Genomic DNA, 22,829 nt, shown 5'->3' with positions numbered 1-22,829 from the left:
AGCAGGGACTTCAGTTCCTCTGCAATCGTAATGTCCCTCAAGAAGTGCAATTCCTGCGCTACCATTGTTGCGATTGGTACCATCAGGGATTGATGGCTTCCTATGGGAGGTGCATTTCGATGAGGGCTGCTTTGAAGTGCCCGATGCTGAGGATGTTTTTGTCGATTTTGTAGAGATGGTACGATTTCTATTCTTGTCTTTGACAGGCGGTGCTATTGCTTCACAGCCTGTGCCCCTTGGCTCTTTAGGCATCGCAGCAGAGCTCACCCCTGGGGTCCCTGGTTTTCCTGGGTATCATGTCTCAGAGCCATTGGTGCCACAGTGACCGAACACACCAGGCATCTCCCCTGGCTGGTCATGAGCTCGGTCTGGGGCCTTGCCACCCTTGTTCTAGAGGCTTTGCAGGGAGAGTCAGTCAACTTTCTCCACGATTCTCCCTCTCTGGAGGTTGATGGCTCCGGGGACGATCTTCATTCTGGAGACAACTCAGGACCAGGGTCAGACAGCGGTTTAAGGGCACCCTCCATGAGGAGGAGTTGCAGCTTTAGCTCCCAGTTCTGTCGGTTGTTGGCAGAAGATGCACTCCTGCAGAACGTGTCCCTCTCCGAGGCACCGGACGCAACAAGAGTGTCCGTCCATCCGGGAATTGCCTGCAGGAGAGGCACCTTTTGAAGCCAGAGGAACCAGGTATGGCGCAATCCCACAGCGAAGGCAGGAAAACGGGTCGAAAGAAAAACTTTTTCTTTTTTTATAGACTTGAAAAACAGAAGGTCTAAAGGAACAGAAAATCTCAGGCCAAAGGTGGTGGAGAAGGAACGGAGAACGTGCAGGATAGGGCTAGACAGACTTCAGGCAGCGCACGAGGTAGGCAGAGTGCATGTGTGGGCCGAATGGGCGCTGCTATCTAAATTCTCCGCTCAGAGGCGCAGGGTCACGGATACACCTACAGTGGAGCACCCATAGGGACACTACTCGAAGAGGAACCAGCTTTCACCACTTCCCCAATACACACCTACAACCCACACCTCAACTCCTCTACCTCCCCGTGCTTCCACTCCACCCAACTCCCCCTCCCACTGCCCAAAGCCTTCCCCTCTTGCCAACCCAATTCCTCCTGCAGCTCCCTGTAACCTCCTCCACTCCACCCCACCCCCACCTCCGACCACATCCTCACCCCAACCCCCCTAGGCCTCAATCCAGCCTGTTCCCTGCACCCGGAAGCCCCCAATGAGTCACCAGACAGTGCCTAAGAATGAGGCTCCCCGCAGACAGCCACAGTCATCAGACCAGCAGCCTAGCCAGCTGGCTGGTCAGACCATGTGGTGGGAGGGGCCCTGTGATCCAGATACCATGGAGAGGAGTGGGGTGTATCCAAGCCAGAGACACCGTGGTGTATAACCACCTCCCCAGTGCAATGCACTGTCCAGTCCCACAATCCCCAGAGGTCCTGATTCCCAGCCCCTGCCCCCCTCCATTCTAACCACTAGACCCCAGCCCCCTACCAGAGCTAAGGACAGAACCCAGGTGTTTAGCAGTGGGCTGAGTAGAGGCAGCGGGGGGCATGCCGAGCCCTGAGGGGCTGGAGGGCTCCCATACATTTCTCCTTGGCTTCTGCGCTGCAGCGTCATGCAAGCCCAGATAGCCAGAGATGCTGGGAGCTGCCAGCTCTGATCAGTGTGACGGGTGGATTTTGTGCAGAGCAACAATTCCTCTCAACTGCGCCAGCCACTGTGGGGGCAGGATCTGACCCATGAGCGGGAGGAACGGCCCCCACCCCAGGAGGCACCTGGCCAGCTCAGCGCAGAGGGATCCATCTGTACAGCGCAGCCCATATCCCTCTGTGCACGGGCTGAGAACCATGACTCCTGGGCTCTATCCCTGGCTCCAGGAGGGGAGTGATGTCTAGTGGTTAGAGCAGGGAGGACTTGGAATCAGGACTCGTGGGTTCTTTCTCCAGCCCTGGGAGGCCCCATATACCATTCTCTGCCCCCTAAGCCAGCTAGTCCCTCCTCCCTGCGGCCAGATCAGTGCCAACACCCCCTAGAGGGGAAGGCCCTGTGTCCCATTCCCCAAATCAGCCACAAAATAGCCTTCCTATTAGCTGTGGTGGCTAATTGCAACCACCAGCCCCTTGCCCTCATTGGGGGAGGCTCAGAACCTCTGGGGGAGCAATGGCAGAGTGCCCAGAGCTGAGTGCATGGAATTTAAGGCACCTTGTGGATGTGTCACTATCCCACTGCATCCATCTCCCCACGCTAGCTCAGCTCCAGGAGGGAGGAATGGGGGGATGTACTTTGGGGTGAAATGCTCCTCTTTTTGGGAAGGGACGGGGAAAATTTAGGGGGCTGATGGGACCCCATGTTAATTTGTTTAAGACACATCCTCTTGCTGGCATCTGGACTGCTGAGGGGCAAAGAAATAAACAAGGACAAAGCCCAGCTCCCAGTCCATTTACCCCCTGCCCACTGGCAACACAGCCCATGCACCCACACCCACCCTTGGCACCCTGAAGTATTTGGGGGAGGGCATTCTGGCTGGCTGGACATTCCCATCCCAGAAATGCTGTCTGGAGAGGGCATCACTGGGGTACATTCCCCCAGAAATGCCATGTGACTGGACAATGCTGCCTTGAGGGGGCATCACTGGGGCACATCCCCCCCCCAGCAATGCCATGTGGCAAGGGCACACCACAGACAGTGCTACCCAGGGAGAATCACTAGTGCAATCCTCCCTCCGCCGTCCCACCCAGTCACATGGGTCCCAGACAGGACTGGTGCATACCTGGCGCAGGTTCCGGGTCACCCGGATGTCATGCCAGTTGTTGTCATTGAACTTGCCGTTGACGGGCTCCACCAGTGCCTCGAAGGCGCCCGACCCCAGGTTGATGACCAGCCACACGGCCCCACTCTTGAGGGACAGGTTGACGTAGTCGGCTGACTTCCCCGTGTGCAGCATGAGGCCGTTACGCTGCAGGGTGCGGAAGGACAGTGTGATCTCGTCAGTGCTGCTCTGGATCGGGTTGTGGGACAGGTCGTAACAGAAGAACTCGTTGCCCTTGAAGGTCGCCACATATTCCTCCTTCCCTGCATGGAGAGAAAGTGGCATGGTGAGAGGGAGTAGGTGCACACAGGGTGTGTGCACACAAGGCATAGAGAGCATGTAAGAAGGGGCAGAAGCACACAGGATGTGTGGATGGGGCAGGGTGACAGTGTGCGAGAAGGGAACAGGACCACTAGAGGTGTCTGCACGTGGGGTAAGGTGACAGCATGTGAGAAGGGGGCCGGTGCACGAGGGGGGATGAAAGCGTGTGAGGAGGAGGCCGGTGCATGAGGGGTATGTGAGCCGGAGGCAGGATAAGCGTGTGCGAGAAGGGGACAGGCGTATGCAGGGTGTGTGAATATCATCATTTTGTGTTTATGTGATTATTCATTTGTAGCATTGTACAGCCCAGAGTACTCACCTGCAATAGTGGCCCCATTGCCAGGAGCTGCACAGACCCTCTGATGAAGGTCTTGGCCCCATCGTGCCAGATGCTGCACAGATCCGCCCCCTCCCCCAACCAAAATCAGGGACCCCTTTTTGCTGAGCACTGCACAGACCCAGAGAGAGAAAATTCATACCACAAAGAGCTCACAGTCTAAATAGACAAGGGTGGATGCGGAAACTGAGGCACTGAGCGAGGAAAAGTGATTCACTTAAGTCAGTGGCACAGCTGAAAACAGAATCCTTGAAATCTGACTCCCAGCCTGCCCCTGCTCTAATTCCCCTCCCAGAGCTGGGAATGGAACCCAGGAATCCTGGCTTCCAATCTCCCTCCCCTGTGCTATAACCCACTAGACCCCACTCCCATTCCAGAGACAGGTACAGAACCTAGGAGTCCTGGCCCCCTTGCCAGCACATAAGTTGCTCTCTTGCACCCACCTAGAAAACGTCTACATTAAAACACTTTGTGAGTGTCTGCAGGTCTGTGTCTGTGTACATGTGTCTGTCAGTGCTCAAATTATGGGGGAAAAAGAGGGGGACCTGCTTGAATTTAAATAGCAGTGAGAAGTACGGGACCTATGACAGAGCGAGGTAGGCCCTGGGCCCCCAAACCCCCGTTATTCAAGCAATGCTGTCACTGTACATGCGTGCGTGTCTGTCTGTCTGAGCGTGCTCTCACTCCCCCAGTGGCTATTTCCCTGGCAGCGGGGACGCCCCCACCCTCCGGCCCAGTGCCGACAGTGATAGGAGAGCCCCTCCACTGCTGGCACCTGCCAATTAACTTGCCATCTGGTGATGCTGAGGAAACAAATTTGCCTGTCTCGCCTGTGCCCGGCCCCCGCAATCATCATGTTAGTGTCAGCGCCAGCCATTCACGGCAGCAATCGGAGCCCGTCAGGACCCGGGGGCTGAGGGAGACTGGGGGAGCTGGTTCCCTAACAATCCCCCGCACGGGAAAACACAATTTCCTAAAGAGCTGGCTTTCCGTGCCACGATATCTGCCCACAGACAGGCGGCTGAGCCCAAGCACCAATGCCTGGCTACCCAGGAGTGACGTCGCACCAAGGAGCGACTCCGCTGAGAGGGAGTTAGGCAAAAAACAGGGGCATTTTTACATCAGTGTCACTGGTTGAGCTAAGGAAAGCGCCTCCTGCTGAGCCCCCCATTCCACGCACTGCAGTACAGTGGCCCCTAGTGCTGCACTGGGGTCAGCACTGACTGTGAGGGGAGAGCGCCCCTGCTGAGCCCCCCATGCCACGCACTGAGGCACACAAGGACTGACCTTGAACGTCATGATTTAAACTCCATGGCTTTGTCTCCCCTAGGATTTTACATCACATACCTAATCCAGTGTAAAATAATAGTAATACCTAGCTCTGATCTAGTGATTTTCAGCAGTAGATCTCAAAGCACTTTGCAGAGCAGGTCAGCCTCATCAACCCCACTTTACAGAGGGGTAAACTGAGGCACATATCGGGGCGTGATTTGCCCGAGGTCAGCTAGCAGGACAGTGGCCGAGCAAGGAATGCAGCCCAGATCAGTAGAGTCCCAGATCAGTGCCCTACCCACTAGGCAGCACTGTCTCCCCACACCTCTCCTCTGCAGCACGGACACAGCCCAAAGCCCAGAGCTTGCAACCATGTCACCCCAAAAGAAGATGCATCTCAGATCAGTCTAACACCACCACAGCATGTCCTCCAAGCACGCGCACTGCCAATCTGACAGCTGGGCAGGATGACTGTGAGCAATGTATATTCACAACAGCAGTAAGGCTGGGACGGGGGACGCTTTTGGGTGGGGAGGGGGGCTGTTTACACAAGGATCCCTCCCCAGCACTGAGATGCAGAAACCTCTGGGGTGGTACACAGGGGCCGTTTACATAGGGATCCCTCACTCAGCACCGAGATGCAGCCACCTCTGGGGGACGGGACATAGGAGCTGTTTACACAGGGATCCCTCACTCAGCACTGAGATGCAGCCACCTCTGGGGTGGGGTGCAGCGTTGTTTAACTCCCACACAGCAATGCGGCCTGACTTTTGTGGACGTGTAGTGAAGGAAAATCCCGTATCAAATTCAAACAGCAGCTTTTGTGGGGAGGCAAATGGACTCACCCATCTGGGATTTTGCCAAGACGCTGGGTTCAGTGCCCAAGGATTTAATGAACACAAGGGCTCACATTTGCTCTATGTCTCATTGGAAAACCAGATCTTACCACAGCCCAGCGCCCCATAGCAGCAGGCTGGGGCACTGGGGTCAGCATGACCTGAGAGGGGAGAGCGCCCCCTGTGGGACCCCTGCCTGCTCCCTGCAGCACAGCACCCCCTGGGGGCACCGCTGTCCCAGCTGGCTCCAATGCTGCACAGGCAGTGCTAACTAGCCAGCCAACTCGACCCCTTGGTCTCCCCCTGCCGCAGCCAGGCTCCTGAACTGCTTGTTCAGGGCTCCAGGCTGGCAGGCTATAAATCATCCCAGCAGGGCCAGGCTGGGGGAGCAATTAATTCCGTGCTAACCCCGGCCCCGCAGCCTGGCTCCCACCCAATGCCCCAGCCCAGCTCTTGGCCACTCCATAAGCACTTCTTTCTGGTGAAGCTCCATGACCTTGGACTGCATCCATCTCGCTTAGTCCCATCTGCTCTGGCCATAGGGACTGGCTGCCCAGGGGGAGCTCCCAGCCAGACCCGGGGTGCGAGAGAGAAGAGGCATGATTGGGAGAGAGAAGCGGAGAAAGGGTGAACCCCAGGGACAGTCTGGGAAGGGGGAAAGAGGGAATGAAACAGGAAGGGAAAGAAAGAGACAACCTGATGGATAGATAGAGGCACATAGGGCAGTGCAGGCATGCATCATAGAGGCATGTATGGGGGAGGGGCACTGGCTGCAGGGATGTGGGGGCAAGGGGATTATGGCTGAGGCTGCAGGGTGGGACACGGGGGGGTCTGTCGTGCAGAAGCCATTGCACTGCATTGTGCACGCTGAGCTGGGCTGCAGGCCAAGAACGGGGCTGGTCTTCCAGGCTGCAGAAGGGACCTTTTGGAGCTGTGAGGGGTTGGGATTGGGGGAGAGGAGCAGGGATCGGGCAGCAGGGGTGGGGGGAGGCAGAGCAGAGCGAGGGCTCAAGCTGCCCCCGCACCCTAGCAGGCGGCCTGTTGGAAGAGGGCATCACGTTGGGGGAACCACGGCAGGGAAGACACAGAGAGTAGAGCCCGTTAGCCTGGGCCACACAGTGCCCCCTCATGAAGCAGTCTGGACAGCATCCCCCACCAGCCACGGGAGCCTGCCATTCCCCACGCTCCCCCCCCCCGCACCCGCTAGCACAGCACCCGCCGCTGGCGGCAAGAACCCCGGGGATCATGGTCTCTGCCCAGGATCGTGCCCGGCTCTGAGCCGAAGCGTGCAGCGGCTGGCAAGGCTGCTTTGCAAAGAAGGTGGCCAAAGCTGAGAACCTCTCCACTCCCCCACCCACTTCTTTCAGCGCTGCCACTTCCACCACCCTGCCCGGCCAGCTCCACTCCGCGCCCCAGCGTGAGCAGCTACACGCTAACAGGTGGTTCGAGCCCTTGTGGTCACTGCGATAACCACAGAAACAAGAGTAACCGACCAATGCAGCAACGCCTGCCTGAGTCTGCAGAGAGCCTGAGCAAACATGCTGGTACAAAGCCTGAAACAATCCCGCCTCTGCTACGAATCCAGTTGAGAGAGGGTTTTAGTGGTTAGCGCAAGGGAGCTGGGAGTCAGGGCTCCTGGCTTCTAGCCCCAGGTTGGCCAGTCACTCATTATGTGATCTTGAGGAAGTCACTTACCCCACTCTGTGCCTCAGTTTCCCCATTCAAACAGATAGACGGGGTATGTATGGAGAGAGGCAGAGAGGGCAGACAAGATGGACTATTAGGTTTTATCCCACGCACTATTTCCCTTGGCTCAGTGACCCCCCACTCTTTAGCCTTTCCCATAACTCCTTGCTCTGCCTCGTGCTCTGGCCCCCAGCCCCCCGAGCCCTGATTATCTGTCTGATTGCTCCTTTCCTACAACCCCCCAGCAAGCCAGGCAGCAAGAGCGACTCCCACCGGGCACCTGCAGGTGGCGAGATGCTGTCCTGCCTGCGCGATTAGCCCCATCCCCCACAGCACCGCATCCCACGTTCTACCCCCATGCCGGAGAGTCTGACGCCTCCACTTCCCAACTGGACAGTGACCTGGCAAAAGTGGGGGGGGGCTGTGGGAGCTCCAGCCCCCCTCTGCTGAGATCTCCACCTTCATCCTTTTGGCCTGGCCTGGGGCAGCTCCCTCCCTCCATCCACAGCCACAAGCAAGTCACAGGGTCATGTCAGCATCCTGCACTCAGCCCGCTCCCAGCATCCCCACCCGCCAGCCAGCCCCGGCCATGCCGCATCATCATCGCCCCCCCACAACAGCCTGCCCCGACCACACCTCCCCGACCCCACTGTGCCCCCAACAGCCTGCCCCAATTGCACTGCACTGATCCCCCCAACTGGCCACCCCACCCTCCCTGACAGCCTGCCCCAGCTACACCCCCAAACAGCCTGTCTCAGCAGACCCAGTTACAACTCCCCAGTCACAAACTCACCGCAGCTCCTCTAATGGCCCCAGTTCCACACACCTTCACCTCCCCCAGCACCAGCTTGTCCCCGCACTGTGTCCCACCAGGATCATAGAATCATAGAATCATAGAATATTAGAGTTGGAAGGGACCTCAGGAGGTCATTTAGTCCAACCCCCTGCTCAAAGCAGGACTAACCTCTGCTATATCATCCCAACCAGGGCTTTGTCAAGCCGCAGCTTAAAAACCTCTAAGGATGGAGATTCCACCACCTCCCTAGGTAACCCATTCCAGTGCTTCACCACCCTCCTAGTAAAAAACTTTTTCCTAATGTCCAACCTAGACCTCCCTCCCTGCAACTTGAGCCCCCTTGTTCTGTCATCTGCCACCACCGAGAACAGCCTAGCCCCATCCTCCCTAGAACCCCCTTTCAGGTAGTTAAAGGCCGCTATCAAATCCCCCCTCACTCTTCTCTTTTGCAGACTAAACAAGCCCAGTTCCCTCAGCCTCTCCTCATAAGTCCTGTGCTCCAGCCCCCTAATCATTTTTGTTGCCCTCCGCTGGACTCTCTCCAACTTGTCCACATGCTTTTTGTATTGGGGGGCCCAAAACTCTCACACCCCAGTTAGCATAGCCCCATTTGTCCTTGTCCACCTGTCTCCCCCAGAGCAGCTGGGGCCCACAGGCCCTGGCATGGTGGGATGTTAATTAGTGACAGCCAGAACTGTCCCAGTATTCCCATAGCAGGTGCAGCAGTGGGAGGAGACACCTCACCGCAGCACACACTTCCCCCAGCGTGCACGGGGAGAGGGCATCTTGGCCTCCCTTGCTTGGTCTGAGCCCACCAGAGAGGGACCCACAGGGGCTGTGGCTAGACTGAGACCTAGCAAACTCATCTCAGGCAGAGAGGGAAGGGCCCACTGGGACTGGATTTGAACTGGTGACCTACTGGTTTGCCGTTAACTGCAATCTATTCCCCTGGGGGGGGCAGGACCGCCCTCTACAATCTATTCCCCCCTGGCGCAGGGGGGTACGGTGACCTCCGACAGCCTCTTCCTTGTAGGAAGATGAAGGCTCTGCATGGGGATAGATAGATGGGAGCACTGGCTCTGCATTATCACTAGAGATTTGAATTGGCACTGTTTTTCTCCAGCCCGAGCTCCCAGCCTCAGGGCAGCAGGATCAATAGCCAGGCTATGATCGATAGGACACGGGGCGGGGGCAGGAAGCAGGAGGGGGAGCAGGGTTCAAGGAGTCACAGGCTTCTTAAGATGCAAGTCATGCGGGAGCTCTCCCTGTCTAGGAGTGTGAGGGGCTGTGGAGACAACACTAGACCCCACTCCCCTCCTAGCACCCGGGACAGAACCCAGGAGTCCCAGCTCCCAGCCTAGCTAGACGACAAAGGGCAACACACTCGATCCAGAGTGCTGATGCAATGTGTTCCCTTCCCACCATGCAAAGGCACATGAGGGCTCCCCAGGGCCAGGGTGCAGAGCTCTCTGGGTCCTAGTGTGGGGGATGGGTGCAAGAGGAGGGGCTGTCACTCACCACTGCAATGGGGGCATGGTGCCCACTCTGCCACACTGGGACCTCAGACTGGAGTTGTGTAGGGACACACACATACAGACACACACTTTGTAAGCACGATTGGTGGGAGGGCCTACAGTCCTGTCACACTCAGCACCAGAGATACACCCACAAACACACTCAGAGAGGTGTGCACCAAGACACACCTACATGCACAGAAACACACAGCCCATATACACACTCAGTACAGATACACATGCACACACACACGTAGACACACAGCACACACACCACAGACAGGTACAGATGCACAGCACACAATACACTCATGCTGCACACATGTGCACGTACATGCCACACACACACGCACACGCACACAAAGCACAGACTCACATAGAGCACACACACACCCTGAGCACAGACACATACAGGTACACACACACACACATTCCCACTGTACACACCCAGGTGCACACAAATGAACACACACACACACACACTCACCCCCCCCAAGCTCCCAGTCCCGTGCTACACTAGCTGCCTGTGTGTGCATTTCTGCAGTACTGCCTGCCAGCTCCTCTCTGTTTCCCGGACAAAGCCAGGTGGGCACTGCCCAGGGCCCATTGCCTGCACTGCCCACTGTGCTGCCCCACCTGACAGGGCCAGACAGCACCCAGAGCTGGGGAGCAGCAGGGAGCACACAATCAGGGTCACACCGGGTTCTGCACAGAAGCCAAACACCCAGCCCTCAACACACATAACCAGCTACTGACTGCAGTGCCGAAATGGAACCTGTTCTTAGCAAACAATGCCTGTAGCGCTGACTTTAAAGCTAAGGAGGCAGCCCGGCGCAGTGGGTAGAGAACTGGACAGGGAGTCAAGACTCCTGGATGTTAGACCCAGCTCTGGGAGGGCAGTGGAGATTTGTGGTTTAGAAGATGAGAGGCTGGGACCCTGGGCAACTCCATTCCCCGTGTGGTGCCTCAGTTTCCCCTCCCACCCTCTTGAGGACAGGGGTTGTTTCTCAGTGTGTGTCTGTTCAGTGCCCGACACAAAAGGTTTGCGTTCTCAGTCAGGGATATCTGTTCAGCACCCAGCACAACAGGCTCTTGTCGTCGCTAGCAAAGTAATGAGCCCCTAAGACAAGCTACTGAGACAACCCATCCCAATTTCTCCCAGGAACAAATCTGGCCCCGTTGGTTGGATTGGAAGGGCCTTCCCGCAGGCTGGCGACGCTGCAGTAAACCCAGAATATTTCCCCCATTCCAAGCCTGACATTTTTATCGTACAAATATGTTTGTATCTGTGTGGAGTGAATGAAACCTGACTCCAGTCCTTGGGAAACGTTCGCACCTCGAGGCAGGCGTGGATAGCAGAACATTTTAAATGGAACAAATTTGCTATTTTCTTTCCTTTCCCAGCGCCTGCAGCGGGAAAACAAACACTCCCATCGCTGCCTCCTTCTGTCCTTCCTCCAGCCAGCCCTCACACAGCCCAAGGCACATCGCAGAAACTGCTCTGCAAACACATGCAGTGCCCAACTGCCATCCTGAATCCACCCATCCTCCAGCAACATCCCCTCATCCCTGCCCCACACATACAGCCAGGGGACCTAGCAATTCTCACTCTGTCCCAGCGTCCCAGACAAATTCCAACTCTGACAATTCCCACCAACCCCTGCCCCAGCGATCAGCTGTGGGATTCTCTTTCACTGCCTGTCTCCCATCATGGTGACACTGTGTGGCTGATAAAGCCACATGGCCCACCCCAGAGGCAGCTGCATCTCTGCGCTGGGTGAGAGATCCCTGTATAAACAGCCCTTGCACTCCACCCTAGAGCTGGCTGCATCTCTGCAACTGGGCAAAAATCCATTATCTATATTTCCATACAGGGCTGCGCGTAACCAGCCACAGACGCCTCCCCTCCCTCAGGATGGGATTCTCTCTCTTGATGCCAGGTGCCTCTCGTTCCCAAATCCTTTCCGGGCCCAGGGTTTGAGGGGGAGCAGGGTATGCATGGGAGAGGGGCACCATATCCCCCTAGCTGATGTGGCAGCTGTTTTTGGGGAGGCACAAAGATTAATTTAATTCCCTCTTTTATCCCCTCCAATCATCAGCAGGTTTATTTCCCCACCTTCTCTTGTTGGAATTTATCAGGGGCTGTGGGGTCTGAGCGCTGGAGGGGAGTTGGGACAGCGCTACAGCTAGGATGGAGCAGGCTGGCTCCTGACCTGGCTTCAGAGCCCTGAGCATCTTCCCCACCTGACAGCTTGTACCCCCGCCCTGGTCAAGAGTAGTAGATACGGCCCAGCCCCCTCTCCCATCCATCTCCCTGCTCTGTGGCTGCACGTTCCACCCTAGCGGGGCTCCAGCCACCAGGGATAAAAACAGGGTGTGAACCCGGCATCCAGAACAAATAACCATACCCTAGATCAGTGTTTCTCAAATAGCGTTCCACGGAACCCTGGGGTTCTGCAGGCTGAGTTGAAGGGTTCCGCGAAAAAGCGGAACCACGCCGCCGAAGTCAACACAAATCACGGAACAGCTGATCAGCTGATCGCGCTGCAGAAACCTGCTTACAGAGCGCGCCGCCAAAACTGGCCTATACCGCGCCGCCGAAAAGGGGAAGATTTCCTGCACTTGTCGGTGGACGGTATCACATGGCCGTGCAAGGGTGCTGCGGCGAAATATAATTGTGAAATGCTGCCCTAGATTGAGGGGAGGACTCCAGTTCTGTTCCACATAGTACCCCTCACTGGGAGAGGCCAGGAGCTCCCGCTGCAGCCAGTGTTCCTGCCCCACTCCCCGTAGCACCCCCTGCTGGGAGATGCTGGGGTTTCCCTCTCTCCGGGGGTAGGGCAAAGGGGCTGTTTATACAGAAAGCCCTTGCCCAGCACTGACAAGCTGCCACCTCTGGGATGGGGCACGGGAGGCTGTAATCTGGCACAGCAGTTTAGGCCAGGAGTCCTGCTCCCACTTCAAACTGCAGGGTCTCTGGGTTAAAGTGATAGGAGAAGTTGTTGCATTCAGCTCAGATGGGGGACAAAGGAGGGTGACCCACCCCATTCTGGGACTGGCAAGTCACCCCAATAACGGAACAGCCGAGCCTGGCACAGCTATTGAGTGGAGGAGGGGCGAGAGAGAGACCCTCTTTTACACCCCCCGCTCCAGCAATGCTCAGAGCTACTACAAACACACTCATGTCCATCTGGAGCCGCAGACACAATGCATCGCGCCCATGGGCACGCCAACCATCTGGGCCCCACACAACGCCTCTGGGCCCTGCCAACTGGCACAGCCCATCCCCCTTACCCACCAGGGCTCAATTTGGGTGTCTAGCTGCTTTAAAAGATTCCCCTAAAGCTCTCTCTGCTCCCATTCCTCCCCCCCCCACACACACACAATAATCCTTCGGGCACACCTGCACCTTTAAGAGAAAACAAGAGCCACTTAACAACAGAAAGAAGAGTCAGAGCGGGGTCCAGGCCGGATTCTGATCTCAGTTCCCAGGATCAATCCGGAGTCACCCCCTGACTGCAGTGAGGACAGGACTGGATTTCACACACTTGCACACCCGCCCTTTCATTGGTGCGCGCACAAACACACACATTCTCTCAGAGCTGGCATTCTCACCCCATTGATGTCCCCTCTGCACGCTTTAGCACACAGCACTCACTGACTCCACAGCAGGGAGAGTGCACGGGCGTGAGCGCTCTGCCTATGCTGGCCCCCGCCCAGCGGACAGCACACTTTGCTGCCAACCCCAGCATTTCCTGCCCCTTCCTCTGCATCCGATGGCAATCACTCGCTGTCAGGATCCGCACAGTGCCCAGCTAACCCCGCACTAGCATCACCTCCCCATCAGAGCCGCAGGCAGAGGTGCAGGAGTCCTGGCGGCTGTGAACAGCCTCCCCGGACAGCTGCCTGCAGCTGGGCTACAACCCTTGTGGCACCTCCCCCTTCTAAAATCTACCCCTACAGTCACGCTGGCCTGAAAATCAGGGGAGGCTCGTCTGGGGGCAGGGAAGCATCTTCACTCCAAACTGGGAGTCAGATCATATGATCCAGAGTTAAGCCTCCCCAATCCCAAAAAATTCAGTGTGTTAACATTTGCCTTTAGGGCCACTTTGTAGCAGACCCACCAAAGCAACTAGAGAGATGACTCCCCTCTCCCACTGGGGACAGGGTCCCCAATCTGTCAGTGTCTGTGCAGGCCCCAGCCCCACAGGGACCCTGATCTTGGTTAAAGTCTATGCAGCTCCCGGCCTGACAATCTTGTTCAGGGTCAGTGTGGTGCCTGGCACAACTGGGGCCCTGATAAAGGATCCCCACCCTTCCATTCATGCTAGTCCTGGCCCTGCGGCAGGGTGCAATTTTGTGCCCCAGTCTCCTTCCACCCTACTTCATGATCCTGGCTTTGACTCTGCCCCAAGGCAGTCCAGGGGCCTGTCTCATCCCATTGAGCTTTGCCTTGATAACGCTCCCAGACCAGCACAGTCACCTTTGAAATCCCTTTTTTCCCCCCCCTTTTCTTTTCATAAACTCACTGTTTAAATCCACTATCCTTTGGGATCCAAAATCAGCCCCACCCACCTTGCGGGTTGTGATTTGACCATCTCTCAGGAGCACTGGGGTAGGTGTATTGATTTATTATTGTAGGGTCTCTCGGGGGCATTAGCACTGCCCATGCTGGTTTGTTATTGTAGGGTCTCATGGGAGCACCAGGCTGTGCAGGCCCATGTGCCGTTGCAGGGTCTCCAGCAGGCCTCGCGGCTGGGGATTATTTATTTCCCTCCAGAGACGTGCCCATGACTCACCTGCCGTCCCAATCCCTGCTCAACACCATGGGAGGCAGGTCCCAGGAGGTACAAAGAGCGAATTCAAATCCCTCCAACGGGCCAGTCTAGTGGGGGAGGAGCCTGGCTCCTCTGATTCCAAGGTGAGGGAGCTGGCCCCTGACACACAGGCATCACCAGACACCTAACTAGAGACCAGTCCCACTGTCTCTCCTGCGAAGAGACAGGGCCCCGCAGGGACCAGGATTCCCAGCCCAGGTCCGCTCCAGCAGGATCCGTGCCCCTCGGGGCTAGTGCCAGCATTCACACCCCCAGTGGGATTCACACCCCAGGGCACTAGCACTAGGATTCACAGCCCAGCCCCCTCCAGCAGGATCTGTGCCCCGAGGCACTAGCCCCAGGAGTCATCCCCCCCGTCACTTTGTGGCACATCCATCCTCACCCCCCCTTGGCACACAGACAGTTTAAGACATTAGCTCCTTGCCATGAGAGACCAGGACAATTAATCCCACACCCCCTGCACCCCTAGAGACCCAGCATACCGGCATCCTGGAGTCCGGTCGGCATGGCAACCAGCCCACAGCCTGATCCAGGGATATTATCGTCTCCTCAGCATCACTTAGCGACCGCCAGGACGAGAGGACACCGAGGGGTGCTGCCTCTAAGCACCAGGCTCCCTCTTGCCCCCCGTGCCACAAAGATTCTTGCCTCGCGTGCCCGTAACCCTCCATTAGCTTCCCAGAAATTAACAGCACAGGATGGAAATAGCCCCCCTCCTACAAGCAAAACCGGGCCCCTCCCCAGCCAGCGCGCCTGCCCTGCTCTCTGTTGGTAATCAGCTGCACACAGTGGCACTGCAGCTGTGTGCACCACCTGGCTGGTGGGTGTGGTTGTGTGTATTCTTGTGCCATTGTTCTTTATGTGCACACACCAGCGAGACCCTTCGCAGGGCTGTGTGTATACTGATATCCCCAGGCTTACACAATGTGTGGGGCACGGGTGTGTTTCGGGGGCTGTGTGCTAGTTTTCTGCACACAACTGTGTGTCTTTTATGTGTGTTGGGCTGTGCAGTTTGCAGGTGTCACAGGATCATGTGGTTTGTGCACACTGGAGCCCGAGTGAGTGTGTATTTGTACAAGGTGTGCTGAGTGTGTGTGTGGATTTGCATGCAATGCTTTGAGCTGTTGGGGGGGTGCATATGTATACAATATGCTGAGTGTATTTGTATAGGATGTGTGTATGTGTGTGCATTTGACCGTGCTGCACTGAGTGTGTCGTGTGTTTTGCGTGTGTGTGATGCCGTGGTGCTGTGCAGTTACATGCTCCATGCTCTTTCCTTCCACACCTCCTTGGCGTTGCAGAATTTCAATCTCAGCAGCTAGCAATCCCAGAGCCGCGTGTCTCCCCGCCAGCTGGGCCTATCACCCATCCCCAGCACGGAAGGAGACAGATGGGAGGGAGTTTTCAAGTGTGCAGCAATTCAGATAAAGCATGAGGTGAGTGTCTGCAGGAGATATCTTATATACACGCTCAAAAGCCCTCCCCCGGGCATGGGCCGGCCTCGTGTGTGCTGTGCAGTCTGCTGCGTGCCGCCTGGAGGTGCACAGGACTTGGATACTGCATTTGTACACGCTAAGCCCTGAACGCGTGAGCAATGGGGCATTCTCACATGCTGAAGAATGAGAGACTCTGCATCTGGACACCGTCCATAGTGTGTGTGTGTACACACATGCGTGTGCACAGACACTGGTGTGCCAATCGCTTTGTCTACCAGCCTGTTCAGCTGACTACGTGATTGCCTCTGCAGTCGTGTGTGTGTGTCGCTGCAGCTGCACCATGACACAGTGGTGTGAGGGGGAGAGCACAGTGCGCAGTTGCAATGACATGACTGGCCGGCGACAGCTGTGCCGCTGCAGCTACATGTGACGTTCCAGTTTTGCAGCTGCGTGTGCTGCTGTGGCTGTGCAGTTGCAGGCGGGGGTGGATGCAGCCTTGCAACAGGAATTGCATGTGCCGCTACAGCTGTGCAGCACATGTGCTACTGCAGGAGCCCGCTGCAGGCAGCTGTTGGCGCGTGGCAGTCTCCAGGTACATGGGCACAGGCCAATCACTTGCATGCATCACTGTAGCAGCAGTTTCCTGTGGGCATGCGGGTGACTGGGCAGTATGATTAGGAGGGCCGTGCAGGGGCCCTCTCTCCCCCAGCCCTCAGCTATTGCCACAGGCATGAAATAGCACATCCCTTCCCCAGCCAGAGACTCCCCGGGAGTCCTGGTCACCCCCTGGAACCTTGCAGGGCTCAGCCCACCCACAGATACCCACACATTTTGCACAGCCACATGCCTCAATAGCTTTGTCATAGGCTGTGCCCCCTCCCTCCTGCCTTTCCCCCAGGCAGTTTCTTTCCAGCCCACGCTCACCAAATCTGCATGGACGCCATGCCCTGGGGGATACCCCTAGCCTGCCTCCCCCAGGGAAGGGCCAGCAGCAGAGCGGGGCCGGGGCACAGCTTGGGGAACAACACACAAAAAGACAAATGGAAAGAGGTGGGGAGACAGACCTCCCAAAACACCAAGGACCCACCATACAACACTGCGGCCATTCTCTTGATCGCTGACTCCGCACTACCTTGCAGTTATATGGACAGAATGACCAAAAGGTGCACCCCAGACTGCCAATCGGGGGCTGCCTGCAACCGCCTGAGAAACCACACAGCACAGCCCCTCTCCCGGCCTCAGTTTTCCCATCTGGAAATGGGGGAGAATAAAACATCCACAGTCTGAACAGACTATGAGTAATTCATGTCAGGGACAGTCTGCCACTGAATGTCTGCAGCGCCCGGCACGATGGAGGGCCCTGATCTGGGTTGGGGAGGGTCTGTGTAGTGCCCTATCATATTAGTGGCTGAATTTCAGTGCTGGATAAGCAATTTCTGCATACAGAGGTCCTATGACCCCCTCCAGAGGCAGCTGCATCTAAGCACAGGGCAAACGGTTCCCTATATAAACAGCCCCCATACACCGCCCCAGAGGTGGCTGCATTCAGAGTAGTGTCATCTGTCAGTCCTGCCTCTCCCACAATAGCCATTTTCCTCCTGATTAAAATCAATCAGAACCTTTTTGTATTGACTGCATCATTAATGTTAACGATCCCCGGGAGCCCCCCTCCCCGCACCCGGGCAGGACGTATTAATTGCTCACATCCTAATTAAATATTGAGACTGAGAGTTGGCTCTCTCCAAACAGGCCGGGGGAGGTTGACTGCAGTGCCGGGACTGGCATGGGGCGCCACCAAGCAGAGTGTGTCCACAGCTATGCAGCCACTGTTGCACAGCCACACAACCACAGCCCAACACGTAATCACAACCACACAGAGCTACACAACTGCAATCCACAAACACACAACCACTCTCATACAGACATCACATGCACACACACACAAAGCACATCCAAAACCTCACTATCAGTCACGTGCACAATCTCACACACAGACACAATCCCACAGATGTGTATCAAGAAAGTCCTAGTAACAGACTGTCACACACACAAACATCCACAATCAGACAGTCACACCCAATCATACAATCATAACAGAGATAAAAGCATACACTCACAATCTCACCCACAGGCAAAGAGACACAAACACATTATCACATGACACTATCACATACAAGAAAACAGTTTCACACAATGCACAGTCACACATGATTATACACACATATTATCAAACTCAAGATACAATCACATGTATGCATCACTCAGTGACACACTATCACACTCACAGTGACACAGTCACAGCGACACACTATCATGGGCACCTAGTGACACACACACACAGACCAAGCCTCTCCCAATTACTCCCCACTCAACCCTTTTGCTCCCCGTCACCATGGCCCCAAGTCACACCCCCCTCAGACACTACACCGGAGAGACCCCCCCACACACCACTCCAAAAACACAGAGGACAAATAGCCTGCCAACCAAGGGAGTGGGTCTAAGCAGGGCAGGGGGGGAGGGAGATCCAAGAGTTCTGGGTTCTATTCTCAGCTCTCGGAGGAGAGTGCGGTCTAGTGGTGAGAGTAGGGGGCCTGGGAGTCAGGACTCCTGGGTTCTATCCCCAGCTCTGGGCATCTGCCAGCACTGAGTTCACAGCTTCCAATGCTCAGCCCATAAAGACATGACTGCGGGCAGCAGGGCCAAGGAGACAGCTCAGAGCCAGATCAGCATGTGCTTCGTGCTCTCTGGAGTCCGGCTAAGATGATGTCCCTGCACTGGAGCAGGGGGAAGCACCAAGTGGGAAGGAGAGAATACCCACAGTATACTTAGCACTGGCACGCAGCCACCAGGGAGTCGGGGTGAGTCAGCTGCTTGGAGGATCCCTATATAAACATCCCCCATGCCCCACCTGCATCTCATGTGCCACCCCAGAGCCAGCTGCATCTCAGCACTGGGTGAAGGATCCCTGTATCAATAGCTGCCTCTACTTCATTGGGTGCCTGGAGTAGAAGCCCCTGACTTGGGTATGACAGAGGTCAGCAGCAACGGGCATAGAGGGGAGAAGTGCACAGCACGTCAGTGGAAGAGCTGGGGACAGAACCCAGGAGACATACAAACAGGGATACGTCACCCAGAGCTGAGATGCAGCTGACTCTGGGGTGGGGCACACCAGGTGTTTATCAAACCCACATCAAGGGCAGAATTGGTCGGGGGCATTCTGCTCTTGGAGGCAATGGTGGCCCCAATGCCCCAGTGCAGCACTAGGATGCGCAGTGGTGCTGAGAGTGGGGAGGGTAGCTCAGTAGGGGGTGTTCTCTCCTCGCAGTCAGTGCTGACCCCAGTGCAGTGCTAGGGGGTGCTCTGCTGCTGGAAGGGGCTTTCTTTCACATGAGCCATAAACCAAGGACCTGACGGTTCTGGGTCATTAAATATCCTCTAGCACTTTTCCCATGAGTCCTGCTGCAAACCCTTGCTTCCTGGCTAAATCCCAGCCCAGCTAATTCTGCCTCCCGAAAAATCCCTCCCACGGTTTCTATCAGATACAAAATTTCCCCCCCTTCAATTCCTGTCCTAAACTAGTTTGCAATACTGCTTTTAACCAGCCCCTACACCCCACCCCAGAGTCAACTGCATCTCAGCTCTAGGTGAGGGATCCCTGTATATTGTAAATGGCCCCCACACCCCATCCCAGAGGTGACTGCATCTGAGCACCGGGTGAGGAATCCTTGCATAAACGGCCCTTGTGCCCCACCCCAGAGGCAGCTGCATTAGGTGAGGGGTCCATGTATAAACAGCGCCCAGACCCCACCCTAGAGATGACTGCATCTCCGCCGCAGGAGAGTGGGACACCTGACTGCAGAGGCACGTGAGGGGGACCCGTGGGGAGCGTGCTCTCTCTCTGGGAGCGGGGGGTTGCACTGACCTTTTGATGTGTGCTGCACCTCACTGGCTCCTCTCCCTTCCCCCCCTTCCGAGTACAGAATGGACCCTACTGGAAAAGCAGAACCACAGGATTAGGGAGTGGACACTAAAGACCTTCACACCAGCTGCGGATACCCGTTACCCCACTGCTGCGGCTGAGACACCCTCCCCAGCCGCAGCTGAGTACGCACACCCAGCCACAGGGCTGGGGAAATGTCACTAGATTTGTTATTGTAGGGTCTCTCCTAAGCACTGAAGGCTGATTTATTATTGCAGGGCCTGGTAAACCAGGGGAGCCAACTCACCAGTCTGGGTATCTACCCCCCTCCCAAGAGCCTCAGGATTTCAGCCTCCGAACATTTCAGCACCACAGAACAGCTCCCATCAGGCCCAGCCCCAGCTCTCCCCAGATGACCTGCTACCTTCCGCCTTCCCCAGCTCATCAGCCAAACCCCACTCTCTTAAAGGGCCAGCCCACCCTGTGAGCGCCTTTCCTGGGCGAGGGGGTTACTGGAAAGTCACAGGCTGGGGCTGAGTTGCTCCTGGCACTTGGCAAATGGAAGGAGAGGAAGATTAGGCTGCACCTCTGCCCCGCCGCCGCCTCTCCCTGCGACTCTGCGGGCAGGATAAGCGAGTCTCAAGCCCTGGGAACTAGGGGGCACTGACCCCTCACTCCCACTCACCACCCCCCACCCAAGCTTTGGGGCACCCTGCTGCACCCACTGACACTTCAGGTCACTTTGGGATATTGAGCCCTTTGTGCAATCCCCAAACCATTCCCCATCAGCTCTGCTCCGACAGCAAAGGGGGCGTGTTGAACCTTGAGGGGAGGTTGGGACACATGCTCCTGCATCTCCATACGTGGTGGAAGATCCCTGTATAAACAGCCCCCATGTCCCACCCCAGAAGTGGCTGCATCTGAGCGCCAGGTCAGGGATCCCTGTATAAACAGCCCCTGCATCCCGCACCAGATGAGGGCTAATTAAGAGTCTCCGCTGCTTCCTATCCCTCTTCTGAACAGAGCCCTGTGACCCAGCAGTAGCAACTACAACCCCTGGGCTCATGTTGGCCAATTCCCCAGGATGTGTCTGCCCCTTCAGGCCAGGATGTGGGGCATCTGGCACTGGGAGCAGCAGCAGGCTGAGGCAAAAGTGCTGGGCCAGCGCACGGCACAGAGAGAGAGAGAGAGAGAGAGAGAGCAGGAGTGGGGGGAGGGGTCAGTGTGAGAGACCATGAAAGTGAGCAAAAGGTCAGTGTGAGATAGAACAAGCAGGGGACATCAGTGTCACTGGGTGAGCAGGGGAAAGAAGGGAGGGGAAATGACAGAGAAAGTGAGCTGGGCTCAGGGATATGATAGAGACAGGGCGCGAGCAGGAAGGAACAGGGTTGAGGAAAGGGGAAGAATCAGAAAGATTGAAAGAATGAATCAGAAAGAAGAGAGAATAAATAAACGAATCAAGGATCGGAGAGAAAGACAGAATGAAGAAAGAACTAAACCAAAAAGGACTGGATACACTGGAAAGGAGGCGTGAACGAATGAGTGAATCAAAGAACAAAGAAGGAATGTGAGAGCGAATCAAAGAAAAGGAATGGATGAAAGAATGAATGAATCGGAAGCAAGATGAGGCCAAAGTCAGAATGCCTGAGAACGCGTGGGCAGGTGGGTGCCCCGGGTAGGATGGAGCGAATGGCAGAGGGGTTCAGGGATATTATCCTCTGAGATTACACCATCCCCCACCTGAGACCCCCTACACCATCCCCCTGGGATTACACCATCCCCCACCTGAGACCCCCCTACACCATCCCCCTGGGATTACACCATCCCCGCATCCAGAGACAGCCCCCCACACACCATCCATTAGAACAGCCATACTGGATCTGACCAATGGCCCATCTAGCCCAGTATCCTATCTTCCCACAGAGGCCAGTGCCAGAAGCTTGAAAGAGAATGACCAGAACAGGCAATTATCGAGTGATCCATCCCGTCATCCAGTCCCCGCTTCTGGCAGTCAGAGGCTAGGGACACCCACAACATGGGGCTGCATCCTTGACCACCTTGGCTAATAGCCATTGATGGACATATCCTCCATGAACTCATCTAGTTCTCTTTTGAACCGCATTATACTTTTGGCCTTCACAACACCCCCTGGCAACAAATGACACAGGTTGAACATGCGCTGGGTGAAGTAGTATTTCCTGGTGTTTGTTTTAAACCTGCTGCTTATTACTCCGTTCCCCTGGCCATAGACCCCCTCCCCACACCATCACCCTGGTCAGAGACCCCTCTACATCAGCCCTCTGGCCAGAGACACCCCCCCCATCATCCCCCTGGCCAGAGACAGCCCCACAGACAACATCCCCCTGGGATTACACCATCCCCCTATGCCAGACACATCCCTGGCCTATGCCCATCTCCCCCTCCCCAGGGTACTTCCCTCCCCCTCCAGCCAAAGATCCCTACACCCATTTCCCCCAAGGATTCCCCCCAGACAAAGACAGCCTGCACAATCTCCCCCACCCTGGATAACCGTGCCCATGATAGAGCCCCTCCACCCTGGGTGTGCTGATGCCTAAGGGCCTGTGGACCTGAGACCCCAGAGCCCTGAATGTTCACGTCACCCTGCTCCAGGAACCCTGGCTGGGAAGTCCAGGGTGTGGGGTGGAACTGCTGGGCATTGTTGGGGGTGTCAGGGTGGGTGTTAATAGGGGCTGGGGTAGGGGCACACATCAGGTGTTAGACGAGGGAGATACGGGGCCCTGTTGAAGGAAGGATGGTGGAACCCCTGGGTGTTACCGGGGGTGACATGAGCCTGCCCTTGGTGTCATGGGGGATGTCTGGCGCCACATGTATGACCGGAGAGGGTTAGCAGAAGGGAGCTGAGCAGGATTCAGTAGGGGGCCCTTTCCCCAACTTTCCCCCTGATGGGACGGCCTGAAAATCCAAAGGCATGTGCTGTCCTGCCGGGTACATCCCCACTCTGAGCGGCAGGGCTCCTACAGCCAGGTCCCAAAGGACTCCAACCATAGAGTGAGACTGATGAGCTGTGGCTGG

General features: G+C 56.3%; 1 protein-coding gene across 1 annotated transcript in view; it reads right to left on the bottom strand.

Moving 5' to 3' along the window:
- NRXN2 (neurexin 2) overlaps nucleotides 1-22,829 on the bottom strand; it is a 278,572-nt gene that overhangs the window by 185,514 nt on the left and 70,229 nt on the right. The window contains exon 4 of the mRNA XM_067543925.1: nucleotides 2,782-3,083. Coding sequence (XP_067400026.1) covers nucleotides 2,782-3,083 — 302 coding nt within the window. The remainder of the gene's footprint in view (nucleotides 1-2,781; nucleotides 3,084-22,829) is intronic.

The sequence above is a fragment of the Emydura macquarii genome, unplaced genomic scaffold, assembly GCF_026122565.2.
Source record: "Emydura macquarii macquarii isolate MOO-44397 ecotype Brisbane River unplaced genomic scaffold, CSIRO-AGI_Emac_v2 contig_968, whole genome shotgun sequence".
In the NCBI taxonomy this organism is placed as follows: domain Eukaryota; kingdom Metazoa; phylum Chordata; order Testudines; family Chelidae; genus Emydura; species Emydura macquarii.
This window is presented reverse-complemented; position numbering and strand designations above follow the sequence as displayed.